At 42.3% G+C, this 15,970-nt stretch overlaps 1 protein-coding gene across 1 annotated transcript in view; it reads right to left on the bottom strand.

Moving 5' to 3' along the window:
* The window catches only part of ZCCHC7 (zinc finger CCHC-type containing 7), a 112,589-nt gene that overhangs the window by 10,717 nt on the left and 85,902 nt on the right, over positions 1-15,970 (bottom strand). The window contains exon 8 of the mRNA XM_074932807.1: positions 11,988-12,023. Within this exon, the coding sequence (XP_074788908.1) occupies positions 11,988-12,023 (36 nt within the window). The remainder of the gene's footprint in view (positions 1-11,987; positions 12,024-15,970) is intronic.

Below are 15,970 nucleotides of genomic sequence, written 5' to 3'. Positions count from 1 at the left end.
GGAAGAGACAAAAAGTACAATATTATATATTTGAAAGAAATGAATGTAATCTTTTGATACTCTTACAAGCAGAGAAAAAAATACTGAAGTATTAATTCAAAAAGTCTTCTGAAAAATGGACAAAAAAATCTCAAGTTCATAGAGAAAATGAATATATGCAAGATAGTAAGGATAACAACAATACAATCCCTGAATGCCTCAAAATCTTCATGGTTTAAAAGGCATCCCAATTTTCTCCAAAGGTGGTGGCATCTATCCAGTCGTCCATGGCTAATTTTACACGGAATGCAAAACGTTATTTAAATAGGACGGTGCATTAAACTTCAACTATTTCTGATGTAGCTCTCAAACTACAAACCTATCTGTCTTCTATTTTAATTTTAAAGTAAGTTAGCAAACACTTCCTTCTTAATCCCCAGAGAGTATCTATACAGTGACACAAATGCACAAATTTATGACAGTAACATAAATGCTCCTCCGCAGTAATGTGCAACATTAAGTGAAATCGTTTCCTGGAAAGATATTATAGGTATCTATATTTTATTTGCCATCTTAAACATATCTGGGTCTTTATGACCTTATTTTTAAAATGTATTTCCTTTTTACATTTCCTGGTGCAAATGGACTGCATAAATAAGCAATGTGCTATGAGGCTTCAGACTAGCCGATAAACCCTTTCAATTTTCATGCCAGCTTCTTCTTTTGTAATTCAAATCTGGCTGAAAACTGGCAGCTCTGAAAACTGAAACAAGCACTGCCACAAATACCTTGTAATGCTATCGACCTTGTCTGCCCATGCAGTGAGAAAGGGGGATGCATATGTGTCTGCAGTCATCCAGATAACACAACTCATTTTTTTGGGGGGATAACAGAAGCCAGCCCCGGACTGTGCACCAAAAGCAGTCATTACCAGGCAAGCTGGAGAATAAGTCTCTTCAAAATACACAGCGCATTTAAAAACCATATACAGGGCTCAGCCACTGCTTTCATTACCAATTTTAATTTAGCTCCTTCAGTTTGCCAGCCAGATAAACTCTTTAGTGCTGTTTTTTAATCTATTTGCCACATTTTATGTTTAAGATTATAGTAATATGGGACAGGAGAAGGAATCACTTTTGGAGGAAATAAAGAAATAGATCCGCTTATCAGCGCCCATCAGAAAGTTCATTAATCAGCCAGGCTTTGTGCCCCCTAAATTGAAAGGTTAAATAATCCTCTCAGGAATATTTCTCGGCACCACCGCCAATTGTCCGGAGAGAAGCTGCCATTCACAGCACTCTGGATCGGTGACAGGGTATTTTACCACTGTTTGGACCCCAAACAATGATGGACAAATGGCCTGGCTTACAAAGAAACCTTTTAGTACAAGGATGGAAAAAGGACCACAAGCTTTGAAGTGGGGTGGGGGAGGTGGGCGCCGGGGAAGAGGCAGGGGAGGAGGAGGAGGAGGAGACTCGTGCATGGGGACACGTATATTTTATGTGGATGTTGATGAGGAGGCTCCGCGAGCGGCTCTACGGCCGCCCCGAGAGCGCGCGGGCAGGCGCCACACGCGCAGGCTCCCCGCGCTAAGCGTATGCATACTTACACATACATTTATACATTAATCTGAACACAAACATTTGCAAAGCCTGTAAAATCAGAAGATGAACAGAACCACAGCATGGCTATATTTATTAGCTAATACACCGGGGAGCCCAACAAACCCCAAGGTTTTAATTTTTACTGTCATTCTAGATGATTTACAGCTTCCTTTCTCTCCCTCTTTAACCTTTATGTCGTCTGCTAATCACCTTTCACCATCAGATGCAAAAGGAGGAAGTACCACACTTAGAATAACTTTCCTGGGGGAGCATTCTTAGCAGATATTTACTTTGAGGTGATTCCTGATCACAGCTGAAATTGAACAGAAAAAATACAGTGCTGCTGGAAGACAGGAGATGCCAAAAGAGAGGTGGATCGACTTGGTAGAAGTGAGGTTTTGTGGGAGAGAAGCGAGGTTTTGCTGGGGTACATTCAAAGTAAACAATAACTCAAGTTTTTTCGTTAAAATTCCTAGCAGCTAGGCTTCAACCTATAGCACCCTTTACTGACGGACAATTTGATAGAAGCGTTTTCCTTACATTACCAACAGGCATGTTAATCTTTATCAGTTTCCTCATATTTTTTTAATGTGTCCTCCATTTAAACGCATCATATATATTCAGTAATACCACAATAATTTTCACCTAGCTTTATAACAAGTGACATTCATCCAGAATATGTCCTTGAAGAAATGTCTGACAGCCTACATACAACCATTAACACACAAAAGCTTTTCCATGTCCTTCTTGCATATCTGTTTTTTAAAATCTGTCTCAATTCCATAAAGTTTTTACTTTGATATGACTTGGGACACTCTGAATAGTCTACAGAATCTAAAAATGGATCAAAAGATTGAGATTTCTGCTCTTGTATCACATAAATATGCCATTATTCAAAACGGTTTTCTCCAAACCAACTTTTGAGTGTCTCGGTGCTATTATTTTCCCTCTTTTTCCATCCTCACACCAACATCAGAAAAGCAGAATTAATTTAACCAGGGTCTCATCTGCCACCAAAGAAAGTCAGATAGAAACCGGATAGCACGTGCAAACCTGGTGCAATTAATTTTAAAGCAGAAGATATTTCAGGGTTATCACAGAGTCTGCAGAATCCCTCAGTGTTTGTGTCTGCCCCTGCACGGGCACTCACCACACCATTTTTTAAGTGTCAAAAGTTACAAATATACTTTAGAAACAATTAAATGCATAGTCAAGAAACAACATGAAATTACTTGCTGGTAACTACAAGATGAATAGTTACTACAGCCAGAGAAACTGTGAGGTTGAGGGGAGGAAAAAAAAAAAGGAAAAGAAAAGCAGCTTTCGGACTCGATGCTGACTCTGAGAAACCCTGAACTCGGGCACCGACCATCCCTTCTCCGAACATCTATCGCCTGCCTACTCTCAAACAGTGGTGTTCCTGCACGCGCCGCCCCCTCCTGCCCTGCAGGGTCACGGCTCCTGTTGTGTGCCATGCGGGTGGAACGGCCACGGGCCATGTGGGCTGTCACGGCCCTGTGCTGCGTGCATGCCCACGCGTGTGCCAGCCTGGCGGCAGAACACCCACGGGACGTGGCACCAGCGGCCCCGCGCAGGCACCCAGCAGCGACCAGCGAAGGAGCCTGGTCAGGCCAGACATGGGCTGGGCCGCCAGCCGAACGCCCCACGAAGCAGCAAGGGGAATCGACCTCGGGCAGCGTCGAGCAGAGCAGGCGTGCGGCAGCCCCGCGGTCCGTCCCGGTGCGGCACGGCGGCGGCCGTTCATGCCCACTTCAGAGCCGCGCTCACGGCCGCTGGGGAACGTTTGTCAAATCTTGATTTAACCCCCATTCAACATTCAAACATAAGTCAAACCTGAAGGCCTAACTGCACCCCCCTGAAGCCAAAACTCTGAGAGATGCGTTCGTCTTTTGCCCTCGTGGGTCCTAAAGCACTTACGCATATCTCATGCAAATCACCTGCTGCTCTGGGACTCCTCCAGTGCTGCGCTAAAATGGCACCTACGTACGGCGCATGGCTCTTTACTAGTCATCACTTTACACAGGTCTCTGGTTCCTTTTGATTCCCTTTAAGCTTGATTTTTCAAAGTTCGAAAATCAAAATCAGGGTAGTTCTGTCACGGGGGCAGTAACTTTTCTATTCACCTGACAGGACCTAACAAGATGTATTAATATTATAGACATGATAGACCCTCTCAGAATTAAATCAGTGAATACTTTTAGGGAATCCTAATCCGTAGATTATTAGCATGATCAAGCATAACTTGAGGAAGTTACCGCCCAGGCGGGCAGCCCTGGCTCTGTGCACACGGATCAGTGACAGGATGCTCCAGCAGATCCGGCAGCGACATGGACGATCACCCCTAAATACCCCCGACCTGGTAACACGCAAAGCGCTTGTATGATAAAACACAACAGTTTCGGTGCTGCTAAAGCACGTAACTAACAAGCAGGTACTAAGTGGACATTTGACAAGGAAAATGCCGCTCCCAGTTAGGATTTATGTGCAAACAGTTACTGGAGGTTTACACTCTACTGGCATTTTACAATTTTTCCACTTTGCAACACAGAAATATACCAAAATACATCTGATGTTACCTACACGAAAGTGTAATTTTCATGTTTTAAAACGCTGGGTGGATGACAGACAATTTTTGGTTTCCAATGGAATTTTGAAACTGACTCTAAGTTCTAATAAAACTGAGGAAAAAACCACCTTCATGCCAAGTCCAAAGGAATAATTTTCAGGAATGCAGGAACTTTAAGATGAATATTCATACACAAAATCTAATGCAGAAAAAGTGCACAGAAATACCCTTTTTTTTTTTTTTCCCCTCAAATAAAAGTCTGTTTTTAAAATGCATGGCAAATATTATTCTAGTTTGAAAATTCTATTTTCCCTATTTAGTTGATTAATACTTGAAATAATAGAAATTATTTAAATTATTGTACAGGTTCACCTTTTCAAACTGAAGGAAAGAGAGGTGAAAACTTTTACCAAATCCATAAGTATTAAAGAAATGATCACCTTAATTCTTTCCCTTAAAAGAACTGCAGTTATGTGTATGATGGGGAGACATTTCAGCAGTGAATCTTACCATGATTAGCCTTTTCTGTTTAATTAACCAGTTATCCAACAGTTCTGGTGTATCACAAAAATACCAATCACTACAGTTTTGGCGTGTGTTGGGCAAAGGAAGAACGCTCATGGCAGTGTCTGTGTTGAGAACAGAGCAATTCCTGCCCCAAGTTTGCGCGGGAGGGAGCAGCTCTCTCCACTCTACGCGGTCGTGAGCGCATCTCGCCAGGATTGCTGGCACAGCATTTAAAAATGTCACATACTGCACAGGTAGCTTCCTGGGCATGCAGGGGTTAGCTAACCACAAATTTAAACATTTAAAATAATAAAATATATTAATTTCCATCCCCTGCTCTTCTCCTTTTCCCCTTTAAAGGCAGGCCCAAAAGGTAATGCTTTTGCAGAAAACACAGAGTTCCTCAAACAACAACAATGTGCATCCTGAAGTCAGGGGTTCTCTGAAGGATGCCCCTTCTCAGAGACAAACACTCTGAGAAGGTTATTTCGAACCCCAAAATCTGAGAAATGGAAATTACTTGGTTCAGCCAGCCAAGCTTTCTGTTTCTCCCCAGTCCCAGACTGCTTCCAGAACGCAATTTCTGGCCAAGACGCAATCAGACTTTAATCCCCAATTTAAGAGCACCTTTTGTTTTATTTTCTGGGGAGACAGGTGGGGAAGGGCGTGAGATGGATAAACGCTGGAGGAAGCAGGCTGACGTGATCATGGTCAGTGCTGCTAGAAGGTGGCAGATCCCACCCAAAAGGGCCCCTCAGGTCCCTGCAGGTGCCGGCGGCTTCTCTGGTCCAGGCTGGCGAGAGCCGGACGCGGGTCTGGGGCGATGACCAGAGCCCCGGGGCACAGAGCCAGGCGCCAGTGGGGACCCGTCCTCCGCGGAGGAGAGGTACCAGGGCACCGCCGCTCCTTCCAGGAGAGAAAGTGCAGGCGCAGAGGCGTGTTGGCGTTTTACACATCACCAGCCTGGACCCTCTATTTCAACCTGACCTACACACAAACCCCCCATTATTCAGTAGTGACAACTGGCCATGGGTATTAGTTAAAATCCAACACTTACATGAAAAGGCAAACTAATCAATATTTTCTGTAGATGTTACATATTTTTATAAAGTTATTGAAGCTTATTCTTGTTCCTGTAACATTTTAAGTAGAGTTTTCAAGTAAAAATTGGGAAAGAACTCTATCTAGTACATTTTTGTACTGAAAGCTATAGCGCACGCTTTGTACTTGCAAACTTACACTTCTTCTGGGACCTGAAATTCTCTTTGTTTTCTGTAGAAAGAAACTATCAGAAAGAATACTGTCTTTTGTGAAATACAGTTTCCTGGCAATAGAAAAAGATTTTGCATTTAGGTTCCTGATAGCCTCAGAAATGTCTGAAACTTCAAAGAGAACGCTAAGACAGACAAATAATAATTAGTAGGGAAAAATAAGCACCATGTAAAATAAAATCCAAGAGACCCTCTAAACAGCACACTGAAACACCTCTAGCGTACTTATTTTTCCTCAGAACAGCTGTGCAGGGCAGGCAGACGTTTCAGAAGAATCTCTGTCACAGAACAGCACTTCCAAAAGCGGTTGGGCTCAGGCTCGAACAACGCCAGTAGGTTATTTACAAACGAACTATCTGCCAATTGTTGTCCAGGGTCTGCCCTACCTCCTCCCCTAGCCAGAGCAGCCAGCACACTCTTACAGAGGGTGGGAAATCTTCAGGAACCCAAGCGCCAAAAAGGCCCCTTTCCCTCAAGGGCACACGTAGGGACAGCATCAGGCTCCAGGTGTCCGTGCTTCCCCACAGCCCACGGCAGGCAGCGTCATCCTCGCCCCAGATCCGTCCCCTGCGAGCTCTGGGTCACCTTCCCTGCGGAATATCCCGCCGAATGGCTGCCGCACCACTGACACACAAGGGTCTGCTCTGTGATTCCAAAATACGAAAAAATGCAGTGTCTACCGCATAAACAAAGTGGTATTTTTACTAGAGATTATAGAAATAACCTTAAAGCACCTGGAGAGAGACCGGCAGGTGCTGCCGCAATACTTAAGAGGAAGGCACCGATGTCGCGGCCCGCAGCCTGACCAGGGCAGCCGACCCGGCCGGCACGGCAGCAGCCCCATCCCCGTGCACGGGGACGTCAGGCTTCATCTCCTCCTGAAAATACTTCTAAAACCCATCTAAACCCTCACCGCACAAAAACCTACAAAGCTGCTCCAGAAACCAAACACTCTCTCTCTCTCAAGCTAAAATATTTTTTTTTGCCAGAGTCATATTTTAAATTTTCTCTTTCCAAAAGTCACATTTTAAAGGATACGGATTGACTTTAAGCAACACTGCTTACATTTTCATTTCGGCAAAAAAGTGGCAGGCCATGAGGAATTTTAATAATGCACACAAAGAAATCCGAGCGCAAAATTTAAACACAAAAGATGCATTGTCCCTTCATGTCTTTTACGCACAGAGGCCAAAACAGCCAATTCCTGGTTCACCTTCTTTTATGTAAGTGGATTAAAAGTAAGATTAACAAACTGTCAAAAAGCATGTTAAATGATAGCTTCTGCTAGTTAAAAATTCTGATGGTTCTAAAACTCTGTTGGTGGCCATCTTGGCCTAGGAGCTTTAATATAAATGAGACTGGTGAAGGCAGGGGATGGGGGAAGGAGTCCTTACGGCCAGAGCAGTACAGGGGGAGGAAGAGGTTATTAAAAATGAGCCATCCCTACAGAAAGAAAACACCTAATCCGAGCAGGATTTGTGTGTTAACTTACACATCTACACCAAGAAAGATGTTAGAAAAATAAAAATTGTGCTCTGCGCCATTTAGGGACAGAATTTCATTACTCTGTAGATATTTACTGAAGAAGATGCTAATACGTTAATTCCTATTTGATAATTGTATCCACATCTTGCTCCTGAGCCACGTTCCTGTTCCCGGTTTGTGTGTTTCTGAGCGCCGCGGGTCCCTCCGCACGATGGGGCGGTGCAGTGTGGGGCGCTCCGTGCAGGCAGCACGTACCCCGCTTCCGACCGAAGCACCGGGGTGGCCGCCTGCGGGCCTCGGGGCACCCCACCGGTGCCGCCGCGCAGAGGGCTCCGAGTTGCACCTAAGGGGGACCCAGACGAAGCGCCGCTTCGCGCCCAGAGCCAAACCCGGGCTGCTCTGCGCCCAAAATAAATTTCCTCTTTCTTCCCCGGTGATGTCACCCGTTGGGTGGAAAGCGGCTGCTGGCGGCAGCACGGCACCCGCCCTCGGCTTCGTCGCGTGGCCCCAGCAGCGAAGCCACGGGGCGACCCCCGGGACGGGAGTGGGTCCAGCCCTGCGTGCCCTGGGCCAGCTGGGCCGTGGCCTCGCGCCGAGGGGCCAGCCCAGCCCTGCCGCGGGCCCCACGCCGGCCCCGGCCCCGCAGCCGGCTGAGGAGCCCGGGCCGAGGAGCCCAGGCCGCGGGGGACGGTTCATCCCCTCCAGCCACAGACCCACCGAGTGTGGGGGCTGCCGCTAGGCAGCGGATCGAACTTCTAAGAATAAACTGCAAAGCTGAACCAAACGGGTGAAAATTGCAGGGTGCCCTAATCCTACAAGTTTCTTCACCAGCTTATTTTTTCTTCGTAATTAGAGCGCTGTAAACTGGACTCTGCTCGAGTACAAAATACTTCAAAAAGTCTCTATAGCTGAAATCCAAAGCAACGAGAGACAGGGAATGAAAAAGAGGGAAGCATTCTGAGGATGAAAAAGCTGCTAGGTGCACCCCCAATACTCTCAAGATGAAAAGGGGATGTGATGGCACATCCTTTGGAGCACAAACTGTGCTTCTCTGGATTTGTGGAGCATCTGGCATTTAGAAAAACAAAGTTGTAAGCTAAGCTTCCTAATAATCTAGAACAAAGAGTTTTACAAGACCTTCAAATGCCTCGTCTGTGAAAAAATCACATCTATTATTATTTACACTGCAGTAAGCTATGATCAGAACTGTTTATCCTGGATCTGCCAACGAAGTCCTTGTGTTATTATTTGAATTGATAATAACCCCTTTGATAAACGTGCGTGGGTATCAGAACCGACCTGTTTATTGCAAATAGATACCTATATGAAGAAAAACTTAAAATATGTTCTGACAAACGTAATTTCCCTTTTCTGATAGAGAAATACACAGAGAGCAGGCACAATGAAAATGATTTGTAAAAGTTTTAAATCACCATCTTAAAGAGGTTATTAAATATTATTTTAAACCACAGTGGGAATTGGATTGTTCTGCTGACTTTGATTGGTTTTCTGCAGAATAATTTTAGTTAACAGAGTTGAAAGAACAAGTTTAAAGAAACTAACTTCATCCACTTATAAAGCTTTGATTATCATAGAGCCTTTAAATTTAAGCTTCATTGAATACAATATGATAATCTTTTTTCTATCAAAAGGCAAATTAAAATATTCTGCTTATAATCCTTTTTGCCATTTCAACTGCTCATAAGATTTCTTGCACTGGCAGTCTATTTTGGTTGGAATAAGACATTTCTGCCCATACAACAAATTATTTGTAATGTGCCAAAATTTGTCACCACAGCTAATGTAAACAAAACCCCACCACCATCCATAACAGCAGAATGGATTTATTATTTAGTCATTGTTCTAGTCAATCCACGTTTCTGTGCAGGGCCTTCAAGAAGTCAATAGATGGCAGTCCATCTCTTAGGAAAGAGCCAGATAATGAATAAAATCACCAAAAGCTTCACAAAAGAGAAAGGTGGAAGGCTGTGTGGTTTTTCACAAGCATTCACAGTAATTAACTAAGAATACTTTATATAATGCAAGACATTTAGACAAACTTTGTAATGGCTGTCCGTAAGCAACGCTACAAAAACGGCCTTTTATGACAAACCTGAATGCCTGGTTTTATTTGTGCCTATGTGTACCTGCATGTGTGACACTCATGATCAATTTACCAAAATCAATTTAAATCTAGCGGTTGTACCCACGGCTAAAGCACAGGAAAAACTCACCGCAGCCGCCTTAGTCTGTTTGCCAATAACCAGGCGGCCTCTGCAGCACAGCAACAACCACAACAGTACTTTCAAAAAAACTTCTTCTATTTTTCTTGAAATAGTTATCCTGTTTGTACAGAAATATTTTTTCTGAACTAGGAAAATGATAAACTAATTTCTATAGTGAAATGCTGCTGCGCTAGTATGAGAGTAATAGATCTCAACTTTTTAGTTAAAATTCTATAAATATATGCACAACATACATTATTCTAACAGAGAAGTTTTGATTCTTGCGAGAACACTGTTTACTTCGGCTCTGCTTTGGGTGCAAAAGAGAATATTTAAATGGAACAATAAAAGCTGGCACTCATACACTTAAACAACCCAGATAATGCGGTTTCTTGAATTATAACTTATTTTAAACACCAAGCATGTCTTTTACTACACAAATTTTTAAATTCCAGGCTTAATCTGACTACTAATGGAACTTTGGAGTCAAAGTGACTCTTCCCATGCAAAGAATGGAGACAGCAAAGCATTTCCCACATATCAGAAACGTGGATTATCTGCAGATAATCTGCAGCTCACTGCAAAATAAAAAATTATTTACCAGCAGCTAGGGTCTGACTCAATGTCAGTTTATCTTTGTGTGCCCATGTCTGACCACATTTCAAAATGTCCCTAAAATGCCCTAAGAATTTCCAAACGGTTGCTGTGAATAACACACTTGCATTCGTAACCACCACATTTCCTAACGAGAGCTTGTTTTGACAAACGTTGTTAGCTTTATACTAAGTAAAGTGTAAACTCCGAACACTTTCTACAAAATTCACAGATAGAATTTTCTACCTCAGACACCTCAAATTCTGCCCTAGTAACCACTTGGTCAGGTTTAAGCTCCCACACATTTTTTAACAAAAATAAATCTTTCCTAAGTGTTGATTGCAACACCCTTTTTGAGGAATTTTCAATGGCAAGCAAGACTAAAATGAAATTAAATCTTACACTTCAATAAAAAAAAAAGAACCCAGCGTACTACTGCATCTAATATACCTATCTGATTATTAGATTTCAAATATCATAAATGTTTCAGAAATAATTTTTACATGCAACCTTAGGCTTTATAATGAAAGACGGCATTTACCTTTTTCCTTCTTGCAATTTTAAAAAAGCAAACAAAAATACTCAGTGAATGCACCTTTTGCTCATCATGGGTTTTTTTTAAAAGAAAAGTCTATATCAATTCTGTTTAAAATAAAAGTAAATGCCCAGAAAGGGAGGAGGATTTCTAAAGTAGATCTCTGTTTTAAAATCATTATGCAGAAAACACATGCAAGAGGTTTTAAGCACAGATTTCTCCTATTCATTGAATTTAGAAGCAAAAGCAGAAAAAAGAACATTCCACTACCATGGAGAGGTGGAGGCAACAAATTATAAAGCACGTCCCATTTAGTGCTCAAAAGAAAAAGCCTGCTCCAAAGACCCATAAAGAAAAGTAGTGGACAAACTTTTCTGCTCTGTTTTGGACGGACAGCAGCAATTAATTATCTATAACAGCCAAATACATACGAGGTTGATCTGGATAGCAGTGACAGCAAGGATTCAGAGGAACAGCAAAAATCCTAATCTTTAAAGGTGTTCTTGTGTATAATAATTTTAGAAAGGAACATATTTGTGATTTGCGTTATCAACCCACTGAATACTGTCTTAATCAGTTCTACATTGTGCCAGGTTTCAATACTAGCCAAATTTATACGCACTTTGTTTTATTTTTATCTGTATTTTACATATGAGGAAAAACCTTAAGTAACACAGTGGTAAGTTCACAAAGTTTTATTTTCTTGTTTCAATGATTAAAGATCAACTAACGCAGGCCAAAGAAGTTACAGCCAAAAATTATCTGCAAAAGTTTATAAAGTGTATCTGCTCAAATTAACATCTCCACTCTAGCTGAGATTTATTTTACTCATTTAAAAAGAAAGCTTTGTCACACACAGTGATTAATTACCAGCATCTGGGATATCTGAGATGGGATTATTGCTTCTGCTATGCATCTCCACTTAAAATTTAACCCTCTTTATATGTGTCAATGTAGTCACTGAGAGGAGAGAGTGCTACAAGGCACTCATTTAATGATTACAGTATTAAAATGAAACCATAAGTTCTAAAGATGTTTAAAAAATAGTGACAGTGTTTCATTGCATTCTTCAGTTCAAAAACTCTTCAGATGTTTATTATCTTCCCGCAGAAGATGCTTGTCTATATTTTATGGTCAGCAGTTCACAGAAGAGTAAATAGGTTGGGTGTAGAAGAAAATAAAAAAGGTGTTTCTACTTACTGTTAGGTGATACTGCCTCCATATTTCTGGGCAAGCCTGGAAAATAAAAATATTGATCAGCTAGGAGCATGAAACAAGGTGCTTTACAGCCTGTTGGTTTTGGCATAACACAGTATCCACCGGTGTCGGTCACAGGAAAATAAGAAGCTTAACTGAAAGGGTCTGCATTTCAGCTTCAAAAACCTGGCTAGACAGTTTAATTGAATTTTACACTGGTTTAACACACTCCCTGCCATTGTCAGAAAGCCAGTAACAGTTTTCTCTCTCCCCTTCTTCTCTGAAGGTTAGAAGTTTGGGAGAGTAACGTGCTCTCAACTGCAGTAAGCATTAATACTGCAAAACAAACAGAAATGAATTTAAATTCTGCATTTTCTGACATTTCAGATTTACATAATGTTTTGGAAATTAAATCACAAGGTACCTTCCTTTCATGTAGGAATAAAAATATTTTAGTATTTTTGTACATATCTCTATCCTAATCAAAATATAATTGTTACATGTAATAATCCTCAGTAGCCTAATGTCAGATGAGTTGTAAACAAGAAGCAGAACAGATTGCTTTAATGTTTCTATTTTTACAATGGCTTGCTTGATGTTTTTTAAAAATTACTTTTTTTTTAAAAAAACCCAAACTTGCCAGACTCACACAAACTTCTAAGTGCAGCCCTTTGTAAAAAATTTTGCAGAGCAGACTTTTGAATAACACAATAGACCTGGGGAATACGTAAGAGACAGGAAAGAGGAAAATGTGGATCTTCTTCTTCGTACAAAATTAGAATGTGTTAACGATCAATGAGACAGAGGCCACTTTCTCAAGGGTTCTTAACATTTTTACAAAATGTACAATATTTCCGTCTTCTCCTATGACCCCCAAGCCATAAACAGACACAGAAATAGTGGCACTTTTGTCTGTGAGCCATTTCAGTGTTTAAGAGAGTGTGCACACAGTTACTTCAATGGAGGTCTTTCACTTTTGTTTAAAACATTTACCCTTTCACTAAAATAGCTCCTTAATCATTTGAACAATTAGAAATTTGGCTTGCCAGTCTCAATTTTCAGTATTTTAAGAAGAAGTATTAGATATTCTGTGGCTTCTACATAATATGCTGTAGCTCCAATTTCAAACACTGAAGCCTCATGACTACTTGCAAATGAGTACTATTAACATTTCTTTAGATTTCGAATAAATTTTTCGCTCATGCCTAAATTCTTGCCTTCTTTTATTCTCACAGAGCATGTTAATTAAAAAAACCCCACCCAACAACCAATATTAACAAGTGAATCTCTCAAAAAATATTCCAAGTTTTTGACAGTCACCCTATGGCATATACAGTATGTTTTTCCTGGATGTGATGGAAATGATATTATTTATTATTCATTCCGTCAGTAACACAATTTTCTGCAGAAAAAATCTACAATCTGTTCTGTGTAACGGTACGACATTTCTCCTCTTACTCAAATACTGCATGTAAATATTTGAGTTTTATATTAATATTTCTATAAAGAAAATGTGTGAAGTCCCCATTTCTAACAGAGGAACAGGCTCCAACATTTGACAGTTTGAACACACTCGAGCTGTCTTTGAGTGCAAACAAAAGGATTTTCCTCCTTTGCTAACTTACGCAGGATTCGGAGGTGCGAGACATAAACACTCTCCAGTGTGTAAAAATATTGCATCAAAGCCCTTGCCTTCTCTCTCAAAGCTGTAAAAGGCTTCATCTGTACATGAGGCTTTTGCTGGTTTAGCACAGGGGTAGCAGGCAGTTATTTATACATTAGTTCTGGATAGTTTTCCATTACCACAGTGTCCCCAGACTAATATGGTTGAAAAATCGCAATCAATGAGTTGTCATATACTGGCAAAATGCCACTCTGTGACATGACCTTTACTCACACAGCAGCTATTTAATAATAATAATAATAATAATAAAAAAATTATTTTTGAATAATACTTTGGTGGTTAGGTGTTTTTTTTTTTTGGCTCTGGACACAAAGGCGTGAGTTGCAGCGAGAGTCTGTAACTCAGCGTAGGAAACTGCAGTTGCTCAGCTCTAACCAGACCCCTGGAGGAGGCAGAGCCCCAGCCCCTGGCAGAGAGCAAGGGGTCAGCTTTAGCATCACTGTCCTTAAGGGTGTTTTAAGGCTGTGGGAGAACCTAAGGGAGATAGGAAGAAGGTGGTGAGGGAAGACTGGCCAAGCCTCTTTCTTCATTCAGATGGTGATTCGGTGTAATACTTTCCACCATCACAATGATCACTTGCGAACTTCAGAAGTTGAACACAATAGTTGAAAATGGATGCCTGGCTAAACAACAGCTTTTTAGAAATGATGCTTTTAACTTGGAGTTTTATTACCTTGCATCAGCTCAGAGTTATTGTCTGTATCTTCTATCACGGAATGACAAAAAAGTGTAATTAACAATTACTACTGAATGCTGGCTTCTCAAATGAAGCAAAGAGGTTTGCTATGGAAGAGAGCATAACCAAATACAACAACCACCGATCCCATGATTTCTCTTATTTATTTCAAAGTACTTAACCATGAATGGCCCTCATTTAAAGAAAAGCCCTTGTGGTATACAAGTACGATGGCAGTGTGATGAACTACATTAAAATAAAATTGCATTTATTTCCTGCCCCAGTGGTCTGACCTTACTAGCATTTAGATGTACCAGCGCAGGAGGTGCCTACTCCTAAGAGCAGTGCCACGGTGGCTCGGCTGCCGCCGGCGCAGGCGGGCTGCGCGTCCCCGCACCTTCCGCTGCGTCCGCACAACTGCCAGGCAATTAATTTTCCCAGATCCATGCCGGTGTTGCCGCGGCCCACATTCGGTTAATTTGGAAGGGTGATTATTCATATCCAAGCCTGATCCGGCAGAGGCTGCCACACCAGATGAACCAAGGCTGGATACTGCGCGTTTTGACCCGTATTGAATTTTATCAGGTGCTAATTATTGTTTTACCAGAACAACGGCTTAATGCATCTGTTGTTTAATTCCCACTTCCCTATTCTCAAACGTGAACATCAAAGAAAATAAAACACTCAATCTCAAACAGCCCCTGACAGCAGACCAGGACTCGAGTGCTCAATAGACAAGGCCCTTGCCACCAGTTCTCATATTTCCACAACAATGAGCAAACACAAAAACAGCACTAAGCGGCCTTTCCTCCTTTCCGCTCCCCTTGGCCGGTCGTCTGCCTTGCGCCGAGAGGGCCCTCGACGGCAGCCCTGCTGGGAGCGCGGCGCGGGGGAGAGGATTAGCCTCGCTAACATGCGAGCATTTGCAAAAGGGAAGGAAAAACCCCGCTACTGTATTTGGCGTATGAATAACCAAAATGCACGCGCTGACAGGAGACCGGGACGGGCCTGCGGCTCCCCGGGAGAAAATGTAGCTGTGATGAGTGACAGGGCTTTCAGGAAATATGTTCACAATCACAGACAGTGAAGGCCATGACCTAGATCGTTTAAGAGCTTGTCTTGTCAAATTATCAAAAGCTTCTTCCTCTCTGAATAAAGAGTGACATAAGTGAGTGTCAGAAAGCTGCAGGCTGACAAGCCAAGCATACAATAACAGCATGCACGTCACATACTTGCCGAACACCGCCACGGCTAGCGGCAAATCTTAATGAGAGCGCGGCTGGCCCAGGAGACTTGGGTCCCTGCTGGCACAGCTACTCATCTCGCAAAAATCCTTCAGCTCCAAGTCAGTTATGGTCTGACACGACGACTACAATTACTAAACACAACTTTTTAACAGAATCCTCTGGTGCTTTGTCAAAGCGGCGGCTGCTAGGAGCTGCCCCGCCGCAAGCCACCACAATGAAACAAAAGATTTGCCAAAACACACACTTTTCATCACCTCCGCATGGGAACTGCCGCGGAAAACACACAATGCTTCCCTTCAAAACTGCTCCCGCACGAGCAGATGTCGAGACCTCTCCCCGCGCAGACACAGGCGCCGCTGCCGGCGCCGGCGCGGAGCGG

This window comes from Athene noctua, chromosome Z (assembly GCF_965140245.1).
Source record: "Athene noctua chromosome Z, bAthNoc1.hap1.1, whole genome shotgun sequence".
Taxonomy (NCBI): Eukaryota; Metazoa; Chordata; class Aves; order Strigiformes; family Strigidae; genus Athene; species Athene noctua.
Note: the sequence above shows the minus strand (reverse complement) of the source record. Positions and strands in the feature narration are given on the sequence as shown.